Source organism: Nansenia antarctica (assembly GCF_963989245.1).
Source record: "Nansenia antarctica genome assembly, chromosome: 1".
Taxonomy (NCBI): Eukaryota; Metazoa; Chordata; class Actinopteri; order Argentiniformes; family Microstomatidae; genus Nansenia; species Nansenia antarctica.
Window position 1 is genome coordinate 9893289 of NC_137674.1, and position 27381 is coordinate 9920669.

The 27381-nt window shown below is 39.9% G+C and overlaps 1 protein-coding gene across 1 annotated transcript in view; it reads left to right on the forward strand.

Annotated features, from left to right (window-relative positions):
• col21a1 (collagen, type XXI, alpha 1) overlaps positions 1 to 27381 on the forward strand; it is a 41693-nt gene that overhangs the window by 9499 nt on the left and 4813 nt on the right. Inside the window, exons 7-21 of the mRNA XM_080530777.1 lie at positions 301 to 378; positions 2852 to 2935; positions 4006 to 4068; positions 6979 to 7032; positions 7122 to 7175; positions 7371 to 7424; positions 8124 to 8177; positions 9105 to 9158; positions 9264 to 9317; positions 10004 to 10057; positions 24447 to 24491; positions 25177 to 25230; positions 25395 to 25448; positions 26356 to 26409; positions 26687 to 26758. Coding sequence (XP_080386903.1) covers positions 301 to 378; positions 2852 to 2935; positions 4006 to 4068; positions 6979 to 7032; positions 7122 to 7175; positions 7371 to 7424; positions 8124 to 8177; positions 9105 to 9158; positions 9264 to 9317; positions 10004 to 10057; positions 24447 to 24491; positions 25177 to 25230; positions 25395 to 25448; positions 26356 to 26409; positions 26687 to 26758 — 882 coding nt within the window. The remainder of the gene's footprint in view (positions 1 to 300; positions 379 to 2851; positions 2936 to 4005; positions 4069 to 6978; positions 7033 to 7121; positions 7176 to 7370; positions 7425 to 8123; positions 8178 to 9104; positions 9159 to 9263; positions 9318 to 10003; positions 10058 to 24446; positions 24492 to 25176; positions 25231 to 25394; positions 25449 to 26355; positions 26410 to 26686; positions 26759 to 27381) is intronic.

Consider the following 27381-nt stretch of genomic DNA (forward strand, 5'->3'; position numbering starts at 1 on the left):
CATGTTAATAGGTGCTCAGGTTACAATCTTATCAAATGTTCATGTGTAACTTGCTTCAGACAGTCAAGAGTGAAGAGTGGAAAGGAAGGATGAAATGGCATGCTGGCAGCATTCCTTTATTATTATCACTTGCAAGCATCACTGGCCAGGTGTGATTGAATACAGGCCTTCAGCGAAAGGTACACAAGAGTGCGTGTCCCATATAGTCATCGAACTGAGATGGCTGAAAGAGAACAGCATTTACCTGTTAAGCTGATATTGATTTCTTACTATCATTTCCTTATCTCTTGTTTTGAACAGTTTGAGATTCAGAAACTGCGGATCTACTGTGACCCTGAGCAGAACAACCGTGAAACTGCATGTGAAATACCTGGCATTGTGAGTACAAACACCTGCGTGGGGCTGGCCAAACCGAACCTCACACATGTCACATACAGTGGCTTCGGAGCATAGTATTCTGACCGCTTAGAAATTGTTTTCCTATCAATCCACACACAATACCCCAGAATGTGAAAGTGAAAACAGGTTTTTAGAAATTGCTGCAAATGTATTAAAATTGAAATACAGAAATACCCTAACCCTAATTTACAAAAAAACATTTCGTGTTCAACAATGTCATCAACAACTCACTCAATAAGTGTAATAATTCACACAGTGTTTAATCAATTCCTATGCAAACCACAGACTATAAAAAGTGTTTTCACTTTGTCATTATGGGGTGTGTGGACTGATGACTAATTAATACATTTTAATTGAGTCTAATACAACATCTAGAAAAAGGGTCCAAATACTTTCCGAAGCCACTGTAGTTTGCTGTAGTTGATTACAATGTACACCATATCAGTTCATAACTTGCTATCCTAGGGTTGTCTCTGATGTTCGTATGTCACTTGTTCTGTCTTGTTTTTCAGTTTTGAACTGCAGTGTACATATGGTCCCAAGAATATGACCTGCCCCCCCCAAATTCCCTTTGTTTTATTCTCGATAGATTCTGACTTATACTGTATCACTTGTGTTTTAATTCAGCCTGCTTATTGTGCTGTCTTGGAGTACCTTTAACAGCATCATGCACATTGCTCTCCATGTTATTTTACAGTCTGAGAGTAACTCTGTTTGTGAAGCAGTGGCCAAATGCTGTTGGCTTGGCTATTGCTCTCACTACTAACGCATAGTGCCAGACCAATGTTGACAATAAGTGATTGCTGGATATCAGTTGGGGAAGGGACAGAGAGAGAGCATGAGAAAAGCCCTGAAATACACAGCCGCATGCCAAACGTTCTCTCTCTCGGTCTCTCTTTGCATGTCTTGTAATGCTTAATTTAGTATAAATTATCCCAGTGTTGTTGTCTTGATGGATTGGTCTATTATCCTATGATTAGGTTTTGCCAGACGCTTCTACAGTATGACATAATCTTGCTCCTTTATTTCCAGGATGGAGAGGTATGTATTTTGGCTGATGGCTTGCTCATTTTCAAAGTAACCCCTAGCTTAATTTTCAACGGCAGAGGTAAGCCTGTATTTCATTTTATGATCTTTTCCAGAGTAAAAAAAAGAGTAGCAAAATTGCTGTAAACATCGGAAATGTTCCCAAACCATGGTAATTTACCGTTAATTTTGGAAATCTATGGAAACTTGAAATTCTTTGCAGCAATGTAGATTTGCGTGTTGCAAATGTTAAAACGTATGTTTTCTAATAGCACCAAGCATGTGCATATCCTAAATCGGTACTTATAGGCCAGCGCATTGTGTTCACCCCCCAAAAAAGAAATAGACGCCTTATCTCGTAATTAGGAGATCTCGTAAGTTATGATTAAACACAAACACTTCTAGCAATGTCTTTTATCCATTAACTATTGTGTTATTAAATGTTTTATCTATTTACTTCTTATATTTGCTTTTATTCATTGTCATTCTTTTTTTCTTACTATGCTCCTCTTTCTGTATTTTTTGTAATATATGTAAAGCACTTTGAATTGCCCCTGTTGTATGAAATGTGCTATACAAATAAACTTGCCGTGCCTTGCCTATTACCTCAGGATCTAGATAATACATTCAATTAGGATTTTCTACACAGCCTACTGGAGACTTCAAAGCAAAAAAAATATTTGCACTCTATAACATTTCAGGACCCTCCTTTCATGACTTTTCCCAGATATGTGCGTTCTACCACCCAATATCCTTATATTTTCAAAATCAGGATAAGCTAATATAAAGCTATTTTGCCGTTTTTCTGTGTAGGAAGCAGGCTAATTTACAAGCGGCCAACTAGTGGTCGTAGTGTGTAAATAGCAGCGTAGCATTGTAAAAGGGGCGGCTCTTTTAGTAGGTAAAAAGGCACGGCTGTTCTAGTGTTAATCTTTTTGTACCAAAATTACGCTAAATTACCAATGTGCACACATTTGTAGGAAAGTTTCTAAATGTACTGGAAATATACCCATCCTTTGCCATTTTAGTCAAAAGTATGTTTTTTTCTGTGGTTTACTGTTGATCCATATGAGTGTGCAGCCAAGTTTCTATTTGTTTCTCCATGTAAACACTTTGTCTCTAGGAGTAGGCTAAATCTAAGATAACGTCTACAGTGTACATGCTCCAAAGCCTCTAGCTAGTGGACTACTATTTTGCTGTGAGTGTCTGCTGTGTCAGTGCTACTGGGCTGTGAGCACTGCCAAATGAATGAGTGATAATGGGCTGCTGTTAGAAGACTAGAGTGAATGCGTCCTCTTGGCTGTGTAATGGCTGCTAGCTGGGGATCTCACATTGATTAATAGAGTCGCTCCTCCACGGGTCACAGTGTGGCTCACCAGAAAACTTGTAGTAGGGTTATCTAAAGTTGTGTTTTTGTTTGTTACAGTGCGCCAATGGTCCTAGTGACATTGACCCCACTCCAGAACCATGTGCATGTCCTCCTGGAGCCCCTGGCCTTGCTGGCATGAAGGTCAGTCATACAGTAGAGTTGGCAAAACATAACATTTGAGAATAATGGGTTGTTAGCAAAAAGTTACACATGAACAGTTGTCAACTTGATGGTGATAACAATGCCTGTGATTGGATGTTGGTTGTGAGGCCCATCCCGCCACCTCCTTACGAGATACAATAATTCTAGGCTGTTAGGCAAGAGACTTTTTTGATTGATTGAAAACTTTATTAGAAGATTTGCAGAAGTAGGTACATGAAAGTACATATTACATACAAGGTCAACTAACAGGATAAAAACCCAAGAAAGCCACTGGCTTATTTCAATTGGGGTCCTTGACTTACAAGTTAGCTGAAAGCAAAAACAGACTGGCACTGATATTAAAAAGGTCCCTCTATGAAAATGAAATGTACTATAACAGGGAACAAAATACAATGCTGAGTTACCCATTCTATTGTTAACCGAGCAAGAGCTAAATAACTAACATGTTACAATCATATAACTTTTCACAAGTACCTCTAAGCAATTTTACCTAGGCAACAACGTTCTTTATCGCATAAAACCTCTCAAGGTTACGAGCATGTTGGTGTTTATAAGGTCAAAACCATGCATGGGTATAAACCCTGTTTTCCAGCAGGAGATTCGTTTGAATGGGTTTAATGATAGATCAAAAATGCTGCAAGCATGGCTGGTTTGCAGATGGACCTTTTAAAGTGATATATTGCTCAGGAATGTCAAGGGCATCTTTTATTTAAAAAAGTAAACTACTAGCCTTGATTCAAAAGAAGACTATCACTTTATTTTACAGCCCTATTACCACTAGGACATATGGTATTTACTATGTAACTACGCAGTGTTATAATGTAGTTTGAAATAACTACTATGGAACTAGGGGACTGTAAAGTTAAGAGTCACCAACAGGATGGTAAATGGCATTACTGGTCCAATCCATCCAGAAAGGACATTTTATAACAATGCTTTACCACATGTAATACTCAGTTAAACTGTTTCTGAGTAGGGCACTTGCATTGGTTAGACTGGTAAAATAACATTGGCATACTGTACAAATAACTAGATCTGATCTCTTTTAGGGTGAACAAGGAAACATTGGTGACCCTGGTCAACCTGGTCTTGTTGGTGCTGATGGTAAGCCTGTGAGTACTAAGTAGTTTAATATACAAACATAACATCACACCCACCCTCTCAGCACACCCACAGCTCCTCAACTATGTAATTACTATGACAACTGTAGATTATGATCAGTGGAACACTTAAGAAAAACAGTTTTTTAATATACTGTATCATTGATGTATTGTAATGCAGCTCCTGCACAGCACATTGTTAATGGGCTTGTGTGCCTTTCAGAATAGCTAGACAGCACATTTTGGAGAGGTACAGTACATGGCAGACTGGTGCTAATGGCAGCCTTTCCCTGAAATGATTGCCCTTTCAGGTTATTCCAGAACATTTACACATTCAAAGGGCAAGGGTAAATGTTTTAAATGTAAGTGTTAAGTAACTGGCAACAGTAAAGCTAAAAGCTGTAGCTCCTTACTGGGTGGTAGTAGAGAAACGTTATTACTCCTGATGGTGTGGTAACTGGGCACACGAGGAGGGCCAGATGGAGACAATTTATGTTTCATGATTTGCAGGAAAGTTTGGTTGCATAATAGAATTATGTATGTAGATATATCTAGACTAGATTGTACATAAATCACTCTTTGTTGCCACACTTTAATTTAGATCTGCAGGACGTAGACTCAGTGGATAGAGGCTAGACCACAATCATGATGAAACCGATAAGCATTGTGCATTCTTTCAGCACAAGAATGATGAATGATTAATTGTAAACAGTCTGTTGTCTGTTGGTGTTTGTGAAGATAATTCCTTAGTACTGTATGATGAAAGCATGATAAAAGATATTTTGAAGAAAGAAAGGTCAAAGAAACAATTGGTTTTGGAGGCATGTGTCCAAGAAAATGCTATATTGTACATCATTTTACATTTTAAACCATTTAGCAATCTACAATTAGAGATTGCAGGGACAGTCTCCCTCAAATAACTTAGGGCTAAGGGCCTTACTAAGGGCACACTAGTGGTGGTAATCCCAGGTGGGACTTGAACTCATGACCTTCTGATCACTCACTATCCACTAGGGCCACCACTACCTCCCACATCGTAGGCTAACTTGCGGGGGACTGAAACAGAATACCGGTAAATGTTGCAGGGGCAGTAAACTGATTTTAGTAAGCGTTTCTGCACTTGTGGTTTGGCTCTTTTGGCTTTATTCTTTAAAATGTGTCAGATTTCACTGAGACAGCATGAGGGAAGAAAGTGGCTCACGCATAGGGAAGGGGTCATTAAGTTACAGTATGAAAGAGGAAAACACCTGGATGCCACATGTACTAATTGTTTGTTTGATTTGAATGTGTCTCAAATGTGGAGTTTCAACATCGTATTTATAACTACAACGTTATGTAGTCAATGTTGGGATATTCTGGTCTATTTCATTCTAGTTTTGCATATCTTCACTCTAACCAATAACTTACTTCAACGCTACTTTGAACTTTGTTCGGGATGATATAATTAGGCTATTATTCTTGCAAATTGTAATTATGTTTGTTCTGCCTCAGATACTGTATATCATAGACAAACAAACCATTATTTCACTTTTATGTCTTTGCTTTGTTCATTGTTTGCATCAATGTGGCCCTCATTGTTCTGATGACATTTTTAACTCAGATTTTTATTACTTTTTCCATTAGATGCATTGAAATATGCTTGGAAATTGTGTGGTCTATGTGGGGAGTTCAAGCTCTGATTATGATTCTAATGTTTAAGGTCATATAAGGTCATATTGTAAACTAGTATAACAATACAAAAATGAATTCTTTGTTCACATGTTGTGGCCTTTAGATATTGGCAATCCATAATAGGACTCAGTGTTTTCCAGTGCCATAAACTGAGACTGAGAGAATATGCCTTTCACAATAGTGAAGTCATCCAATGTATCAAAAGATCTGGGTAATCAGAGGGAAGATAATATGGTTTCAGTGCAAATACTGTAACAATGAAAACTCTACAGTAAATGTCATCTCCCCACTGAAGATAGGACAGATTACATTTAGTATTATTCCATGTAGGCTATGTGGGTTGTTTCATTGCATATGTTATTGTTTGTTGAAACTGAGAATCTTTGTGTTCCCATAGAAAGTCTAAGTGGTTTTTGGTTGTAAAATAGAATTGAGCACATGTATGTAATAATTCTCTATACAGCCTTCAAAGTTTTCATCATGAATTTGTCAGCACACTAACATTAAATTGAAGAAATGTGGTACACTCTTACAAGATATGATGTAATAGAGACTATAGTTGCTCACAACACAAAGGGCAAGGATCCATCTACAAGCTTAGATTCTGGGGAGATATTTTTCCACTAACTATTTTTCTTATGAATCGACAGAAATTGTGATGTGAAAAGCCAAAGAAAAGGAAAAACCGGTTTGTGATATAAAAATCTGACAACTGAAATTCTGGCATTATGGCTATTGGTTGAGAATGATAGATAGATACATTACAGTACCTATGTTGTGATTCATATTTGGAGCTGAGGCTTAGGTTTTCCATCACAGCTGCAAAGCAGAACCATAAGCACTAATTAATTAATCTGTTTCATATGCACTTTTGTCATACTTATGAAGTGTAGAGAGCTTGGCACTCAACACTCTTCATCTTATAAACCTAAAAGTACAACCTCTAAATATATTTGAAAGGAAAATTAATGCCTAAGTATGAATATTAATTGGAGAGCGGAATATGCTATAAGTTGTCTAATGTCTGATTGGCCTTTTGAAGATAACAACTTGCAAATCAAAGCTGGGTGCAAGGTGTCGGCCTCATGGAATTCCTGGTTGGCCTGCTGCATAGTCGGACTACAGCATAGTCTGTTCATACTAACATGACTTTTACTGTATACCCATGACATATTCAATCCCCAGGTTATTAATATGGATCATCTGTGGAAGTTCCACTAAACAAATAACTAATTCCTCTTGTGATTGTAGGGTGTCCCTGGCATTAGAGGAAGTCCTGGGCCGACAGGTCCCCCAGGAACAGAGGTATCGGACTAAAACCATGTTGTTGTACCTTCAAACTGCTGATTAGTTTTTATGTCAAATCAATGGAGCCACTCTGTTCTCTCTGCCAGGGGCTTCGTGGGGCAGATGGGTACAAGGGAGAACAAGGAAGGCCTGGTGATTCGGTAGGAAGGTCAAAAAAGGACACTAGTTTGACTTTTGAGACATGATCAATATTGATAACCTTAGCAACAATATAATTATTAACTCTAAAAAGTTTATCGTAACCCAACTTCATTTCCTTTTAGCACTTTTTATAATCTGTGATATCTCTTATCAAACGCACACCATCCAGTATATACAATCTCTTTTCTTTTCAGGGTAAACGGGGGGTGCCAGGATTGACTGGACCACCTGGCCAAGCAGGTGAAAAGGTAGCGGAATGTTGCTAGTTTCATTAAATCCATATATAATATCAACATTTTACAGGAACAATTAGAGGAACAACCAGTGAATCAAAATCCTGTTGATCAGTAGTCCACTTCTTGATTCTAATTGTATGCATATTGTATAATATAACTGAATAAGAATGTCTTCTTGTTCTAGACGAGACAAACACTAGACAGTGCAGGCCATTTTTCAGTTTGTACTCACAAATCCAGGGCAGATTACATTTGTCATGTTGATTCATTATTGTGGTTAAATTATGAACAGAATAGGAAACCATTAGTAATACACAGTGACAAACGCCCTGTCTGAGCTACACTGTGTTCATGGTTCAATGGTCGCCCACTCAAAAAGCAGAATATGTCTTTCATGAGGTCAGGCCAACGGAAATCAAGAGAGGGCATGGATGAAACATTGCAGTTAAAAAGGGAAACCAAAGTGTTAACCTTTGACATTAAGAACAAGTATTCTATTGACAGATTGACAGCATTGACAAGAGGCAGGAATGGACAACATTGCACCTGAAAATAGAGGGCAGCTTTCACAGCCTTATTGTCATTACATTAGTTGTTATTGTGCTGATGCAGGTGGTACAGGTAAATGAAACAGCATAACCCCCTTATGTTTCAAATACTGGCAGAGCCTGATGTGTTGAGGTACAGGTAAACAATCTGATTGTCTTTCAGGGTTCTATGCCACCTCAAGGGGTACCAGGAGCATCAGGCAAAGATGGCCAAGCGGTAAGATTGTCACAATATTGTAATTAACAACGCCATAATGAACATTCACTGATACACTTCTCATCAGCTTGTCAGCAACCCCTTGCAGCTGGCAAAAAGATAATAATATAATAAATAATTGTTTTATTGACATGCAATCAACTTGACAGTCAATTGTTGGAATTCTGTATTTGATGCTCTAGGCAAGGGGTCGGCCATAGACGGCGACCCTGGAGCAATTAGGGGTTCAGTGTCGTGTTCAGGGTTAGGGTTAAGGTTAGGGTCTACCGGCTGAGCTATGTAGCCGCCCCAAAAGATATTCGGGGGAAAATAGAGTCGGTTGGTGCCAGTGATCACTGCATATGTTGTTGAGGTCAATATTAATCGATTCATAATTCTTAAATCACACAAACAGCATATGTACACATCAGGTGTGTTCAATGAGTTTTGATAGGGAGGACCCACTCAACATACATACAGTATCAGCAGAATACCCAGATTAGTCTAATGTCTCCACACCATTCATAACAAACAGACTACATGGAGCTTTTGCACATAATTTAGAGCTGTATAGCCAGTACTCACGTTGTAAAAGAAAATCAGGGGGAATGGTGGATTTTATCATATGGGGGCAATTTTAGCATCCCCACAGCGTCAGTGACTTCAGTGTCAGTGACTTGGTAAACATGTCATTCCATGTGTGCATGCCCCCTAGCCTACAGTATTCTACTCAATATACGCAAAACTAAATGTTGAAATAGCAGTAATACCACGTTCATTGATAAAATGACATAATGGACGGAAAGGGGGGATGGCAGTTTTAGAAGGGGGATGATTTTGACCGTTTTTATTTCATCACCCCCCCCTCAACTCGAGTACTGCGTATAGCTTTGATTGGCCTATTTGGAAATGTATGTTTTGTTTATCGTGATGTCATCCTGGTTTCAGGGAGAAAAGGGAGGCAGGGGACCCCATGGGCCGCCAGGATATCCAGGAGAGCCAGTAAGTACAGTATGGAACTATGGTGTCATACTTGGAGCCGGATACTCACATGGCCTTTCCATAACATCTCACGTGTCATAATATAATATATTTTCTTGAACTCAGGGTTTACCTGGAAGAGATGGAAAGGATGGACTTCCAGGGAGAACCGGTCCAAAGGTTTGTTCTCTCAGTATGACTAATCTAAGGAAAGCGAAATCAGTGAGGGGTGAGAGGATGAATGAAAACATGGACCGTACGGTTTACTTGGCGTTGTTTGAGAGGACTGCCCGGGGATTCGCTGTCATTGTTTGGCAGACCTCCAACTATGGAAATATATTACTCCTGTTCACCCACATTGTGATCTATAAAGTGTTGTTTCCTCTTGTTCAGCATTTCTGATTTCTGTTCTCTCTCTCTGGCAGCTGCTTTTTATTATCCTAAAAGGCAGTTCATTATCTAGGTGGTTGTCTAGGAGTATTCCTGGATGATACGCTCTGTTTCCTACTTTTTAAACATAAATTACCTTTCAAATGTTAACATATGCACTCCCCTACCACGGAAAAGAAAAAAAAAGAGCACTTCATTATCTGTTTAGGTTGTCAGTTTGGTGGGAACCACGTCCAAGTCTCAAGCTGAATTGAGTGCATGACTATGATGTCACACACACACACACACACACACACACACACATACACACACACACACACACACACACACACACACACACACACACACACACACACACACACGCTCACAGTCTTTTGAACTGCACCTGCAACATAGCACACTGAATCTTCTAACATGATGGATCTGTTTATGATATTCTATTGTCTGCATTATTTTCATAAACACTGTATCCCCAGGGAGAAGGCGGAGCGGCAGGCATCTCTGGACTGGACGGAAGGGAGGGCCATCCTGTAAGTCATGAACATTTATGTATCTTTGCTTGATCATCTATTACAGTATGTTATCGATTGCATTTGCTATCCTATTTTGGATGCCTGGCTTTTCATGGAAATATGAGAATTCCCAGTATGCTCCAGATGATATTATGGTCCACAACTTCAGTATACAGTAAAGCTCCAACACAGGGAAGAAAAATCTCCTGTACAGGCTCTCTGGGTCATCTGGGGGAAACAGCACTTGAATCAGGACAGGCAGTATGGGTCATGAAAATATTTCAGACAGCTGGCAGATTTGGAGTGAATCTTCTTTAGTTGACGCTGGGATCACCTAAATACTTTCGATCATTCATAATGTGATGCAGGGAAAGACGCTAATTGATGCTAATGTTTCGATCTTTTGGGGGGGGGGGGGGGGGGGGTGGCAGAGTGGGTTTGAAGAGGAAAGTATTGCATCGGGGCATCCCCTCTGATTCTCTAAGCGCTTCACTTTGGCCAAACGAGTTGTCTGATGGAATTAGAATGTTAAGGATGAGTCAGTCGCTCCATGGGACTCTACGCCATTTGGTTTGCCAGAGCACTGAATGAGCGGTGTCTTTATAGATTAACATGCACTACATTTATAGCAGACCTCTTAAAGCTAGTCTACAAAGCTATGGTTCGCTCTTGATACCCCACACTTAGGCCTATGTCATACACTTTCCCCTTGTATTAATGAAGTACATATTTGATTAATTAAGCCATTGAGAGAATAGCCTCATTTACACAACAGTCAGGGGGGGAGTTTCAGGACAGAGGAGGGGGTGGAATTAGGCAATTGGAAACTGGTGTTAGGTGGCCATGGTAGTATTAGCGACCAGTTTGGGAAATGTGAGAGAGATATTAGTGCCCCCTACTGGTCCAACACCACCATCAGCAGCATCCTGGTCTGGCATTCAGCGATGGAGCAGGATGGTTTAGCTGGGAAAAGACTTGTTAGAATAGTTTTTTCTGACATTTTTTTACATTTGAGCATTGTGTATTGTGTTGCAAGATGACAGAGCTCATTTAGTGTTCTTACAAAACCAAATATTTGGCCCGACTTCAGACTGACTCATCCACTTTGAATGTTATCGGTTTGGAATTTACTCTATGTTGAGTAAGATTTCTGTATCACATTTCTGTATCACATTATGTTGTATGACGTATCGAAATGTACTTTGTGCTAGTACGCCATTGTTCCCTCCTTATATTAGTATTGATACCGTGATAAGCTTCACAACCTGTTCATACTTCATCAAGTGATGCGAGAATACACATCTGCGAAAATGAAATTGCCATAATTGAATTATGGAAAATGTGCTAGTCTGCCTATTTCAACAATGAGCAGCTGTTTTACACCAAGTCTGCTTTTTGGCTAATCTAACTCAGTATGACAAGAGGAAAGATTTGCATGGCATTTTGACCTACAGTACAGTATGACTAAAATAGCTGATCTGTATTAAGACTAGATGCACTCACTCATGCTTTGATCAAGACCATTGCCTGGGGAAGAGCTTTCGATGTTTTTGTGGCATCTGAGAATTCCTAGGAGTTCTTTAGCAACATGTTTCCATGTTCCTTTACAATCCCCTCAAGATACAGTCTCAGTCCTTTGCCAGACATCTGCACCCGTTTATCAAGAAAAACGGACTAAAAAGCCATTTCAAGGTAGTTTTGTTGGACATTTTTAAACAATTATAAACTGTTTATTTACTCAATATATTCACAAACCAATAGATTCACTATTTGATTCCATTCATGTCCTTACATCAGTCCCGTCAGTTAATTAACAACAGATAATTGTGCCCCTGAACAACCAAACATAGTTCTACGTATGGCTGTTGTATAACAGACGACCGCTGGGGAGATAAACACTTAATAGGGGATCCCACTTTTCAGTGTATGCTATAACAAGGGTTAATTCCCATGGTGGTTTAAAGTTAGAGGGATAGTTCACCCATAATATTACAAAATCACAAATTGTGTTCCTTACCCTGAAGTCTACCCGATGAGCATTTTGCATTAACATCATTTTTTGGTTGTATCATTGTATATACAGTACATCATGGCAGAACGTTTTATGTTCCAGCAATTTCTAAATCCAAACTTAGTATAAAGTTACATACATTTGAAGTAGGATGTGGTAACACTGTCTCATACAAGTTATTTTAGGATCATTGTAAGGCGGTCAGAAAGTGTCATTGAGGTAATCTTTCTTACCAAATCAAGCTTAGAATTATAAGGTTCTATCTCCGTTTAGGGCAGTTCAGAGATATTGAGCGTCAAAGTTTTTTCATTCCATTATGTTTTGTGAGATGGGACCTTTGTATTTTATGAATTACTAACTCAAAAATGTCAAGTGTCAACATTTTAAAAAAATAACACCACACAGGCATTAATAGACACCTAATGGATCAGATTATGTAAAAAACTCAATTTTGACAAAAATGGAGATAGAACCTTATAATTCTAACGTCACGAAATGTCAACCAGAAGTCTAACCATAAAGTTTGCAAGACATTATGATGTTAACATCTCAGAGATGTATTTAGTGTGCACTGTTCCTAGATGTTGCTGAGACATTCTTAGAAACATTGTACTGACAAAGGTTCTGATTATTGCGTTGTAGTTGTAAACAATCTTTGAGGTTTTTGTTACGAGGCTAAGCGAACATTCACCACACAGACCAAATATAGATATAAATGAAAGCTCTATTTAACGAACACTAACAATATTGGTCTACGTGTTGTACTAGATTTGAACCCCAGTCTCCCACATAGGTTCCTCAACAACTTTACTAGTCACTGACTTGTTTAAATTTAAGACACATTTTTACACTTAAGACATTTTGGCACAAGCAGTATTTGAACCCTATACAGTAAATGCCCACATTCTATCCATTCTATACTGTAGGAACAACTGATCCTGTGAGAACCAACTTAAGTAATCACCTCTCATATAAGGTTACTCACACAGAAGTGGTTATCTGAACCTTGTTTGTTGCTCCTAGTACTGTATGATGACAATCATGATAACATCAAATATCGGGAATGCTGTACTTACATTTCAAGTGTCAGGATGGTACAATGGTTGAATAGTGGGAAATGTCTTGCCCAAACCCATTATGTGAAACCAGTAAATTATAATGAATTCTTTAGATGAACAGTGTGACGTGAAAGAATATGCTCTAAGGGTTTTCCTTAAAGTGTTTTCTTTTTAAAGAAAGGATTAAAGGGTGTTGTGCATGAATCACAGGGTTTTGGGGGGAAACCCACAAGGGGGAAACCACCACTGACTCACTGACCCTTTAAAACTCCAAATACATCTTAAACGACCCCTGACTCCTGAATGTGTACCTTAACTTGTTCTTTATTGTTAAAATTAAGGTACCTTCTGCATTATAAACCATGGGATTTTTAAGATAGTATAAGCTTTTACAAAACCCATGAATGTTTACCTTATTGTGTACTTAATTTCTTATATTAAGGTATCTTCTGTGTTGTAATTATATTAAGGGGCTTGGGATGATTTCAGTGCAAGTTTAGGTGAAAGTAATTGTATTTTAAGGACTTCCTGTTTCCTAGTGTGTAGCAGGTTATTTTACATGGAATATAGCCTAGGTTTGTGTGGCTAGAGAAGGCTCATGTTATGCAACATTTGTTAGGCTGAATGTTGACTTATTAATTAACTTATTTAATTTAATTTTATATTTAAGTTTGTGTAGCCAGAAGACTCAAGTTTCATGTATGTTATGCTGTGGCTATATTTGGATATGATGTAGGCATAGCTTTTGGGTAGTGGATAGTGAGTTGGACTGATGATCAGAAGGTCATAAGTTCAAATCCCACCTGGGAACACCACCACTAGTGTACCCTTGAGTAAGGCACTCAGCCCTAAGTTACTTCAGGGAGACTGTTCCTGTAATCTCTAATTGTAAGTCGCCCTGGATAAAAGCGTCTGCTAAATGGTTAAAATGCAAGCCTTTGTGTATTGACTGACATTTTCTTTTGTGAAAAGTCTGACTTATTCTCTATGTCGGTTGTTGATTTATTTAATTATCCTAACATTCCTATGAATACCTTAACAAAGAAGGCCCTGATGTATCCTTCATTTGTTTTATAAAGTGGTTTGTTAATTTTATTTTTGCCTCTGTGATTCAGGTTGTTTCAAAACCCCAACAACATAAATAAACACTTTTTAAAAAGATCTTGAGAGATGATCATTGACTCTATTGCTTTAAAAATACCCTTTTTAGGCTAAAGAATGATAACAGACGCTATAAGAAAATGTTAACTTTTATGTGATGAACCATATGATGGTTTTATATCTTATAGAATGACACTTTCCGTTTTGGCAGGACAAATTGGCAGCACTTACCTGATCAATTCATTACCGTTCAGAACATTATTTTAATGCTACAGTAAAATACACAGTGTCCCATTCATAATACCAGAAATGTACTTAACTAAATTAGGTTATTACATTAATGTGTGTTTATTAAAACAACCAAAAATGTATTTAAACATTATCAAGGTTAAATATTTGTAATCAAGAAATCCTCATAATGTTATAGAACAGAATATACCCCATCAACATTAGACAACTATGCAGAAAACACTGAAACTGTGAAATCAATGGTTGGAGTGTAGATAAGCTGAAACTAGATAACGTGTATGGTTTTCACAATATGCAGTGAAGGCACTGTAATATCTTACAAGAGGTTATGAGTTCGAAGCCCATCAGATTTTGATGTGAGGACCTCACCTGTGTCCCTGTACTTGTCTCTCCTGCCCTTATACCAAAAAAAGGTCCTTATTTCCATTTTCCTTTTTCCCCCTGGCATATTTCTGTTACCAGCTCACCTAGTAAAAGTGAGACGATTGACAATATCAAAAACATGCTTGCACACACCTATAACTTACTCACACACAAGTTAGTGTTACTGACCCCAATTTGGTACAATTATTACTGAAATTATTGAGAATAGACACATGGTTGACATAGTATGTAAATTAGCTGCTCTACCCTAACGTTTGCGGAACATCCCTATGTTCCCTGGGTCCTATGTTCCCTGTGTCCTATGTTCCTGGTACCTTAGCTCCCTCCCGAAAAAGGGTCCTATGTTCCCCGCTCCGTAAATGGGTCCTATGTTCCCCGCTCCCTAAGGTTTCCCGCTCCCGAAAAAGGGTCCTATGTTCCCCGCTCAAAAATGGTCCCATGTTCCCTGCTCCCGAAAAAGGGTCCTATGTTCCCCGCTCAAAAATGGTCCTATGTTCCCTGCTCCCGAAAAAGGGTCAGATCGGGCAGGGCAGTCTCGCTCGCCGGCAGAGTGTGGAGGTGCCCGGTTGTTCTATATGGATGATCGGTGACACACATGGGGGGGGGGGGGGCTTTCCTAATAATCTTGTTCAGCCTCTTGCTGTCACCTTCCTTGATGCCACCCCCCAGCATACCACCGCATAGAGCACTGCGCTGGCCACCACTGACTGGTACATCATTCATAATCCTGGAAACAAAGTGGGAGTCCACCTGCATCCTCAGCATCTTATCCGTAGTAAGGGCTGTATGGTGTTAAATGCACTGGACAAGTCAAAGAACATTACCCTCACAGTGCTGCCAGCCTTATCTAAATGGGAGTGTGCTCTGTGTAGCAGGATAGATGATGGCATCGTCCACATCAATGGGAGTTCTGGGAGAGACACCCGATAGTATGGTTCGCTCAGACGGAAGCGCAGTTTGTGCTTAAAGGAATTCCAACGGATACTACAAAGTATTACTATGTGGTCTCTGCTCTCGGAAGCTCGGCAGCAGCCAGGGTTGTGAGTATTCTCAAACATCCTCCTGAGCATGACAAATATGGAACATTGAAAGCTTATCTGCTAGACTTTTGGATTAACTGAATCTGAGCGTGCCCGTCAGCTTCTCTCTGTGCAAGGCATAGGTGATTCCAAGCCCTCAGAGTTGATGGATTATATGTTAGTGTCACCAGTAGAGAGAGGGAACAGACAGGACTAATTCTAGACACCGAAAACACGGCTCTGTCTCCCTCTTCCAGGTTCGAGATCCCCCACGTTCACAGACAAGACACAAGACAAAGAATACCTTTAAAAACAATCTTTATTAAATGTTCTTAAATCCGAAATTCACTGTGTTTCAGAGGTTAGCGTTTCAACTGGGAGTTTATTACGGCTAAGGTGTCCACTCCCCTTCTCGGCGCTGATTTCCTCTGCACTAATGGCCTTTTGGTGGATGTAAAGAACCGACGACTCATCGACACTGAGATTTTTTGTTCACTCACACATGTGCTCTCAGTAGTGCGGGCACGACAAGACTGTCTAGCACACTCTCTTCTTCTGATGTGTTTTCTCGCCTCCTGGCAGAGTTCCCGGACCTTACAGAGCCCAGTTTTTCGTCGGCTGCCACCAATTATGGGGTTGAGCATCACATCGCTACTACTGGGCCACCGGCGCCTGGATCCAACTAAACACGTCGTTGCTAAGGCAGAGTTCGACACCTTGGAGTGCCTTGGCATTATTCGCCGGTCAAACAGTCCCTGGGCTTCACCACTCCATATCGTGCCGAAACCTCCATATCGTGCCCGGCTGGCGGGGAGGTTTGTTTTCTCTAAATTGGACCAATTCGGGGCTATCACCAGGTTCCTGTCCATCCACAGGAAGTCCCCAAAACGGCAGTGATCACCCCGTTCGGCCTTTGGGGTTTTTAGGCATGGTGAACTTTTATCATCGCTTTGTTCCTCAAGCAGCCTGGCTTATGCGGATTATTATATCACCCACAGGCTGGGTTGTGTAACGGGTTCATCACTCTATGAAGGCTGCGCTCCGGATCTAGTGCAGCAGATTAAATCAATATTTCATAAGAATCGTTCACTTGGTGATACAAGCACCAAATTTGGCACAAATTATGTCCAGGATGTACTTTCTAAGAAAAGTACGGTTTCCAGCTGAAAATCCAAGATGGCTGCCACTTTTCAAGATGGCCACCTCATCAGATGCAAAATAACGTTTTTTGGAGTAGAACTTGAATGAACAGAAATGGGTTAATGGTCCAAACATCAAAATGAATGTATCCTTACTGGAACTCAATTGTGTCAATTGGCGTCTTTGGAGCAAACTCATCCTCAGGTTTTCCATGAATTTCAGCTTGGAAAGTTTGTGGTCCACAAGACTCACAGGGAGTTCTCAGGCTTACCCATTGACCAAGCTCACGAGCAGGCCAATGCAGTTTTTAAAGGTGATGGTGGTGCCATTGGCCTTACAGAGGATCCATCTGCATTGAGGCGGTGGATGGTGTCTGGACCAGAAGTTAGCCAGTTAGTCAACCAGTATGAGTTGGCATCTCAAGTCAAAGAAGCAAACAAAGATGTCAGGCATCATGAGCAGACCAGTCAGTCTCAGAAGTCCTTCACTGACAAGGTCCAAAAGTTGTTTGATGTGATGAAGGATCTGGGCAATCCTTTCCAGGAAGAGTCCAAAGATCTGCTCACATTGGACACAAAAACCATCGCACATCCCAGTGCTGCTGAGTTTGTAAGAACTCACTTTGAGAAAGGTCAAGCTGCCTTCAGAGACTTTTTCAATGGTCTGGGGGATGAGGGTTCCTTCTATAAGCCCATTAAAAAGAACAAAGCCGACTTCTTTCGCCAAGAGGCAGCTGCAGCTTCCAGTGACATGAAGAAGCAGGTACTCAAAGATGACTGTCGTCTGTTCTCGCAGCTTTTTATATCGTGCCAATCACGAGTGTGTGACCTGCTTGAGTTCTTTAAGCATGAGAATCAACCTTTCCCTGCTGCACTGAGTGACACAGGGAAACTCCACTCTGGCCAGAAGTCTCAGCTTTCAAAAATTCTGGAAGCTACCATTTCTCCTCCTGACAAACAACCAGAATGTGATGCCATTATCATTGATGGTTCCTCTCTTGTGCATTCATTGTCTCCTACGACATCAAAGACCTTTGAGGAATATGCTGTCCAGGATGTAGTTCCAAAAATCCAGACCTACTCATCAAAGTATGAGCGAACAGATATAATTTTTGATGTCTACTGGACTTCAAGCCTGAAGGCTGAAACTAGGTCAAACAGAGGTATGGGAGGTCGACGAAGAGTGACAGACAAAAACAAACTGCCACCCAACTGGAAAAGCTTCCTGCGAGACAGCAACAACAAGACTGAGCTCTTCATGTTCCTAGCCGACAAGATAGTGACCCTGTGTCTCAACAATGTCATAGTTGTGACCAAAGGGGAGCAGGCTCTATCAAACAAGCCCATCAGCCTTGAAGGCTTAAGTCCATGTAACCATGAGGAAGCTGACTCCAGAATCTTCATACATACTCTTCATGCAGCCAAGCAACAGATGAAGTCTGTGTTGATCAAGGCATGCGACACAGATATTCTTGTTGTTGCAGTCAATGTTTTTGCGACTCTTCAGGATGCAGGCTTAGTAAGGCTTTGGGTAGAATTTGGCCAAGGTCAGTCCATTAAGTGGTTGCCTATCCATGACATGGTGCTTTCTCTTGGCCCAGAGAAATCCAGTGGCATGCTGTTCTTTCACACCTTCACTGGCTGTGATGTTGTGTCAGCTTTTCGTGGCAAAGGCAAAAAAACGGCATGGCAAGCATGGGAGGTTTGCCCTGAAGTGAGCCCTGTCTTCAAAAAGCTCAGTCAGTACCCACCTATCATAGAAGATGCAGACCTCAACATCCTTGAGAAGTTTGTCATCACCATGTATGACAAGCAGAGTGTAGTGTATTCCTATTGATTATGAATCAAAGAACAGTTAGTTTAAGATAATTTAATTAGTTACAGGCAGGTTTATACATTACATCTGTTCCCCGTGGATCCTGGGTGAGAAGAGAGCTCTCTGTGTCCCTGTCTCCCCTTTCCCCTCCAGAGGGGAGGGGCCAGCATGCATGTGTGTCCCTACTCAACCCCCAAAGGTCCCTGCTGGTCATCTGTGTCCCTGCATGCCCTGGCATGTGTGTGTGTCTAAAACATACCACATATTCATACATAGATCATACATACTACAGAAATATACTACAAGAGCACTACAGGCAAGGTTGATGAGGCAAGACTAGAATTATTTGCGCGGAAGCAAAGGTCTTATGATGCCATTCCACCGACAAGCGCATCCCTCGTTCAGCATGTGAAACGGCCTGCCTTCCAAGCTGCCTGCATATGGGGCCAGGCAACAGTGTGCAAAATGCAAATTGAAAGCCCTGCCAACTGGGGCTGGAAAAAAGATGGTGAGGTCTGGCAAGTGGTCTGGACAACCCTTCCACCGATTGTTCAGACGTGTGAGCAGTTGACGAAATGCGGCTGCAAGACTGAATGCAGAGGACGATGCAAATGTTATCGATTCGGCCTGAAGTGTACCCAGTTGTGTGCCTGTGAATGTGAGGACTAAAAGAAGAAACAGCCATGATTGCCAGCCATGTTTTGCTCAGAATTGTACAATGCAGCCTATGCTTGGACATGTTTTCTGTGTTTCCGCTAACAAATAATATTATAATAATAATAATAATAATACAAAATACAACAACAAAAAATTGGGGGGGAGACAAAGACAGCCTCTACGTGGCCTTCCCTACAAGTAGCTTACAGGTCCAATAGCCAAAAGTGAAACTAATGTCTTTAATGCATCTTTTAGGAAATTGCTCAATCATTCTGGTTATTTTGTGTCCTTTTTGAAATGAGAAAATAAAATAAATTTGTAGCACTGCTTAAATGCAATATGCGTATTTTGCGTATCGGAAACAACACCAAGAGAGTGTTTTTAGTTTAATTCCCATTTTATCACCATAATATTCAATAATTTTGATATTCTAAATGCAGAATTGGATTTCTCACACTCAAAAACATATATTTCAATGTATAGGCCATCAAAATAGGATTATTCAGTCAAAAACGCTGTTTGAATCCATTTCGAATGGCGGCCATCTTGAAAAATGGTGGCCATTTTGTTTTATCAAGTGGAAACCGTACTTTTCTGAGAGAGTAGGTCCCAACGCACTTGTGTGCCAAATTTGGTGCTTGTATCACCAAGCGAACGATTATTTCATTAATCTGCTGCACTAATCAGCCTTAAGGACAACAGTTGGGTCGACAGGCTCCCAGCGGTCATGTTGGGCCTCAGGACCAATTTTGCATTGTATTTAGTGTTACACATGTATTGCATTTCGATTGCATTTGAGCCAATAAATTCACATATTTCTCTGAGCTCATTTTATAACTGTAATTGTTATATTTATAACATTTTCTATCCAAATCAACTTATAGGCTACTAGTGAGTGCATACATTATTTTTGTATATACAGTATGGTCCCAGTGGGAAATGAACACACAACAAGCATTTCAAGCACAATGCTCTACCAACTGAGCCACAGTTGTCTCACATGGATGCAAACACATGGACACTATTTAGTCTCACATGGATGCAAACTGCCAGTTATCTATTATATGTACGGACTGATGAACATAGGTATATTTTACCAACATGTCCAATAAATTAAACAAAGTAATGCAATTTCGACTTAAGTGATACAATTAAGAAGCATATCTTGCTGAGAGATTTGTCTTTTAGATTGTTTTTAAAGGAGGAAATGTTTTCAACAGATAATGTGCTTGCACATAGATCATATTTCAAAAAGGAAACATACATTGCTCTGGGACTACTTAAACATGATAAAATGAATGGCCTTGGCATCTACACAATCGTCTGCTGCTAGCGTCATCTTTCACATGTGTCTTGAATATTACACCATAATAAATTATCAGAGATTCAGTATTGGTACCACAGAATGCAGTAATCTAGTAGTTTGTCTTTCCTTAAACCCTACATATATTACATCAATGGATGTCCAGAAGAAATTTGCAATATTTGATGGAAATGGAGTTTAGCATTGGTTTACTTTAACAACACAACCTGTGGTCTGCAGAGGTTTCCGAAACTGTTGCGAAACTGTTGCAGAGGTGGTTGCACTGGCAGTCACGCACCTCTCTCGATTTCTCGATGAGCGACTGGCCTTTCACAATCCTGAGGTCAATACATATAATACATATAATACAGTCTAACTTCTGCTACCCTACTTTGACTGCAGCTGTTCCCAACCATTAATTATGTAATCGGTAATATGCAGGGCCGGATCTAGGCCACAGGAATTCTAGGCGCATGCCTAGGGCCTCCTAGCCACTAGGTTTAATGTTAAACATACATTTTAAAATATTTCTGAAATATACAAATCCGGAAAAAGACAAAAATCAATGTTTATATATGTTTTAGTTTTTTTTAAACATACACAACGTTACTTTAGCACCAATGTGCGGGAAAAAATATTTCCGGTGGTTCAGGGAAGATCATCACTCATCACAAGCAGCCGAGACATGTATGCTTTTGAGTGCAGCAAAGTGCAAAAATAAATTAAATGAAGAGGAAGAAAGAAAACGACAAAGAGGGGCTTCACACAAGTCCGCAGAGGCTCCGCACCTGAAGACTCGGCGGCAAAGGCAGGTGTGATTTCAGCCCCAACGTTACATGCACCGTTCCTATTCTGTGCAATTCACTTGTACAATTCATAGGTTTTTAATTAGTTATTTTTTGCCATTTAGCAGACGCTTTTAATCCAAAGCGACTTACAATTGCGAATTACAGGGACATTCCCCCTGGAGTAACTGAGGGCTAAGTGCCTTACTCAATGGCACACTAGTAGTGGTGAGGTTTCAGGCGGGATTTGAACTCACAACCTTCCGATCACAAGTCCAACTCACTATCCACTAGACCACCACTACCCCCCACTAGACCACCACTAAGGCCAGAAACTATTTTGAAGCCTCCGCAGCAGAGGCCAAAACTCTCACAGCAAGGGACGGATACAAGGCAGATGGACGAAGAAGCCGAGTGAAGAAAGTATTATCCAGTATGCCGGTCCAGACGTGCAAGGACACAATGTGTTACTGATTGACACGCATTATGTCATCTGTGACTGCTTGTCACAGGAACTGCAACGACACAAAGAAGCATACAAATGTGGAAGAGAAAGTGGGTATCCAAAAGCCAATCAACGGACATTGGATAAATGCGTGCAGCGACAGACAACCTGAAGGAATACCCACATGATCTTGAGGAGGACTTTACAGCAGAGATTTGCCAATTCATCTGAATGGTGAAACATTGATTGATTGATTGATTGATTGATTGATTGAAAACATTAACAGTCATTGATTGAAAACATTAACAGTCATGGACATGTAGGCCTATAAGAAGCTCAGACAGCTAGGCCTAAGGGATGCTTTCCATCACATGGGCATTCATTCGCCTTTGCATGTATCTGACATTACTGATTGCAAACTTTTCAGGAGAGAGGTCATGTTCTTTTTGAAGCGTATGAAAATATACCTGAGATCACAGTAAGGGAAGAACATGTACTGAACGCCTTTGCCCTGTTGGCAATTGAGAATGGATTTACAACCTCCCTGGATTTTGACTTCACCTCAGTGATTTTTACTTCACCTCATCGAAAGTCAGGAGAAAGTTTTCTTATTCAAATATCTAACTGAATAATTAATGACACATTAAAATCAAATGTAAAATGCATATACATGAAATGTATAATATAGGGCTATGCTTTCCACTATAAATAAATGACAACAAACAACAAACACATTGTGTATGAATACCGAAATATAAATGGATTAGCTAAAATATATTAATATATACAAACTAAATTAATGAGCATAATAATCGTGTGGCAGTTAAAAGTCATTTTGTTTGTTTACCAAAAATCTAAATGTGCATGTAGGACCCGAAAAATACAGTGTGCCTACTGTGATCTATCCATTTGTGAAACCTTCGAATGCTTTGGTCCTCATGTCGGGATACGATGTAATGATCAGACTTTTCTTTCGAAAAATGTGAATACATTTCCGCGTTGTCAAAAATCAATGACACATCGCTAGTCAACTAACACAGCTTGTTTTGTGAGCCTGCTAACAATGTAAAGTAGTGTTATAGTTAACTAGCAGTGGGGATTACTCACCGAATCCATTGCGTTTCAGTATTTCGGCTTGACTAGCGAGTTTGTGTTGTGATTCTCAACAACATTGAAACGAAGTTCCGTGTTTCAAAAGAAAAGTCGGAACATTTTGATTGGTTGTCGATATGAGGACCAAAGCATTAGAACCTGTCACATTCAATCCGGCCCTGGTAATATGAAATCCAACAGAAGTGTGTACAGAAGTATTAATGATACCACTGCGCACAGGATGCGTGTAGGCTATGCAGAAGTAGTCAAATGGCGCAGCAATCTGTCAGGTGACAGGGCAGCTGGTTCACACGTAGGCTACTACGGTATATGCAAAAACACCATCACATGTTCAAGTGACAGAGGCAAAAAGCATCTACGTTTACGTTCTCCATAGTTTCAGTTGTGACATGGTAGCACTTGCTGTGAGTGTTTTGTGTGGTCGTCCCACCCACCACCCCCAGGCTACACCTGCTTGGTTGCTCTGCATGTAGCCTATCTACCTGCCCTGAAGTCATGGGCCCCCTGCCATATTGTATTGTATGTTGTGGTCATTTAACTCCAGAGCAGGGAGCTCTATAGAGCCCATCCAATCACGCCAAGCTTAAACGTACAGTTTTATGTAATAAATGGTTAATCTGATGTGAGTGTCCTGACTGAACTATCCGCAAGCATTTGAAACACCTTTCACTGTTTTCAATTAGGATACACTCAAGTCTTTTGGGAACCATCTCACTTTTTATTGAGAATCAGACTATGCAAAAAGTTTTCCTAATGTTTTTATACCTTTGAGGTGAAATGTGTAATCTCAGGGTGAGATTCGTTTAGGTGTTGATTTTCCAGATACAGAAATGTCTGAAAGTCAGAAGTATTTTGTGAGGAGCAAAAGTCATGTCTGCCCTATTTGTGTCGTGTGTCATATGTTGCACAAAACAATTGTCCAATTGTCCATTGTGATACCCAATGCTATCCGTGGTATCACTGTTCTATGCATTAGTGAGATATTAGCTTTTTTTTTTTTTTTTACAACATTCTGTGAAAGCCATTAAAGATCCTGGCTGATAAAGCTAGCAAATCTCTGGGGAAAGACATTTCATGTGATTAATCCAGACTTTGAGAAGAAAACAAAACCATACATCCTTTATGTATGCTAGCTACATTAGAGGAGAAAGACAATCTACAATGTCTTTGTATTTCGTCCATACAGTACAAGCCAAGATATTTTCATCACCTCCTGACCTGACCTGCTTAACCTCTAAGCCCCACAGTATGTAATAATAAGATCTGGGTGAGTAGTGTTCATTCTGTGCTATTATATAGAGTAAGCTGCCTCTTCCTTTGCTTCCAGGGTATGCCTGGCTTGCCTGGAAATGTGGGACTGGGGGGAACTAAGGTGAGCTCCTGTTTTTCTCATATGGTCCTTCTACGGTGTCCACATCAGGACATGCCCAGCGCAGGTTTATAAGTAATTGTCATATTGGTTGTCAAAAGTCAAACTCTCTCTTTCCTTAAAACTGCATTTTGTGATTTAACTCAGCTTCATTCATAGGTGCATAGGTGTATATATATATATATAATACCACAAGAGAATAGGAAATACAGTAAAACCATAACATTAAAATTCAACTTTCCTATTCTCTTGTGGTATTATTTATATATATATACACCTATGAATGAAGCTGAGTTAAATCACAAAATGCAGTTTATACATGAAAGTTAGAAATACTGAGATAAAAAGGAATGTAATAAAATTGTATGCATGATGACTTTTGAAGGTGGAAAACCTCCGTCTTGCCCACGGGGAAGAAGCAGAACAGTTGAATAGGTTCACTATGTACTGTAGCGTACAGTCATGATGTCAGACTTTTTATGATCTACAGTACAGTACGATACGGCTTTAGGTATTTCAATGCATAAATGGTGAATCTGTCCAGTGACAGAAGGAGCACTTATGCAGTCAAGCTGGCATACATTTGTATTTCTTATCAAAGAGGAATTCAAATTGTTAAACCTTTGCACAAGATTGGAGAACAGGACAGCTGCTATGGATGTTGAGACTCATCTGATTATAATTAAAGGGGGAATCTGGTTTGCCAGGACCGAAGGGTGCCAAAGGCTCAACTGGAACATCTGTAAGTTGGTTGATTGAATTTCAAAAGCCTTTTTTCAAATTATACATTTAAAGTATTAGCCTGTAGCCTATGTATGGAACATATTTTTTTTCACACATGTACTACACTCAGTTGATGCTAAAATATATAAATATATTAAAATGTTGCATTCCTGTTTTTCTCAGGGTGAGAGGGGCTTGACTGGTTTACATGGCTTGTCTGGACAGCCTGGCTCTCAGGTAGGCAACTTTACTGATGTCTTGCAATTTCTTGCCAAAGGATTACTTTTGCCCAACTTCCATGTGTGTGGCACCGTGTCAGACCATGTATCCCTCAAACCATGCAGTGCTACAATACTACTGTGTTACCGTGGTACTGACAGTGGTGTTTCCGTGGTTACCAAGCCATGTAACAACAACCAAGGGGTTTTATTGCCTCTCTAGTTTGCAGCTGATGCCTCATCAGATACAGTACTATTACCTGTATGAAGTACTGAGGTCTTTAAAGCAGAAAGTATGATTTTACAGTGGCTATAGTTTGCTTTGGTCAGCATTTCTCTACAGTAGTATAAAAGGAACGTCCAGCAAATATGTTGTTAAGAGCAATTTCAGGGCTATACCAGAGCCGCCAAAAGAATTGGTGGTCCAAGCTTACTATTGCATTCGTCAGTGGAATTTTGGGTGGAAATCAAAGCGGTTTGGTCTGCTCTGGTCTCGACTCTCTGTCTCCCAATCACTTTTCATTAGCTGATCTACCATTAACGAGAGCCAATGTGTATTGGTTAATGGCACAGGAGTGAAATAGTAGTTTATGGGCATATGCAGTATTTTAATTTTTATGGCCTAGTTTCAAACAGCAGTTACTGGAGCATGTTCATTTTGGAAAATAACACTAGCTCGAGCTCTATATTCTGTCATTATGCTCCCTATATATGCTCCCTATATATTCTATTATATATTATTATATTCTGTGTCCTATTGTTCCCTAAAATGTTAATGTTATGTTGAGCTTCTCACACCAGCATTAATCAAAAGTAGTTCTCACATGTTGAGAGCAGTGTGAAAGTGTAATGACTAAAATATTATTTGCATGCTGTTTCCTCCTGTAATATTATTCCCTAAACTAGTAACCTTTTCTCAAATAAAGGGTAACACAGGGGAAAGTGGACAGCCAGGTCAACCAGGGACTCCAGGACAGGAGGTAAACTCTTTAGATCTTAGGATATTGTGTATATTTCTAATGTCAGTATAACGGTGAGGTACTGTATGACACCATGCAGGTTCATGTAATCCGAATAACACAGCAACCGCGTAGTTCAACCAAGACCTATCTGAATGATTGTTGCTGTGTTAATCACTGACGTGCATCGACAAGTTTAAATAGAGTACTGTATATGTCCTTAACCATGTCATTTATGATGCTTTATGGAATGGTATTAACCATGTAATGGATGATGCTTTATTGAATGGTATTCAAGGGCAAGCCAGGTGAACCTGGAAGGGAAGGCCAGCCAGGACACCATGGAATGCAAGGCCTGAAGGGACATAAGGTATTTACAACTCTGTACTAAATACTGTGCTGTGAAAGTTTGGTTGAAATACAATTATGCTGTGTTGGGGATTTACATGTGTGTATTTACCAATTATGGGACTGGCTGGGGTCTCTCACTTGAAATTTGATCGTTCATTTGGTTTCCTCAGGCATACAGTAGTATAATATACTTATTATGATTGAGTTGGGAGTCACATTTTAGAAATAAACAGCAAATGTGTTTAGTATTTCCATCCGATCACATTTGTTTTTTTAATGAGAGAGGAAAAACACTGACGTTGCATTTTCAGTAACGGTTAAGAGGCAAAAACATACTTTATAGTTTGCAGTTTTTCCAGATTTACCTCTATTAAAGTCAATAAAGAATACTTGTTTATCCCGTAGCAAAGAAGCTAGTCGTTAATTGGATCAAGTAAATCATTTACAAGTGATGGTTAATCTAATGCTGTAAAACAAATAATTGATCTATAATGCTTTTGTTGACAGAAACTTAATTAAGTCTCTTGTCTCTCAGATATACTTCAATGTTCTTAGACAATTAATGTTGGTTTACCATTTCAAAGACATCACAAACAGTACTTAGGACTTAGGAAATCCATTCCAGTAGTCTTTCATTGCATT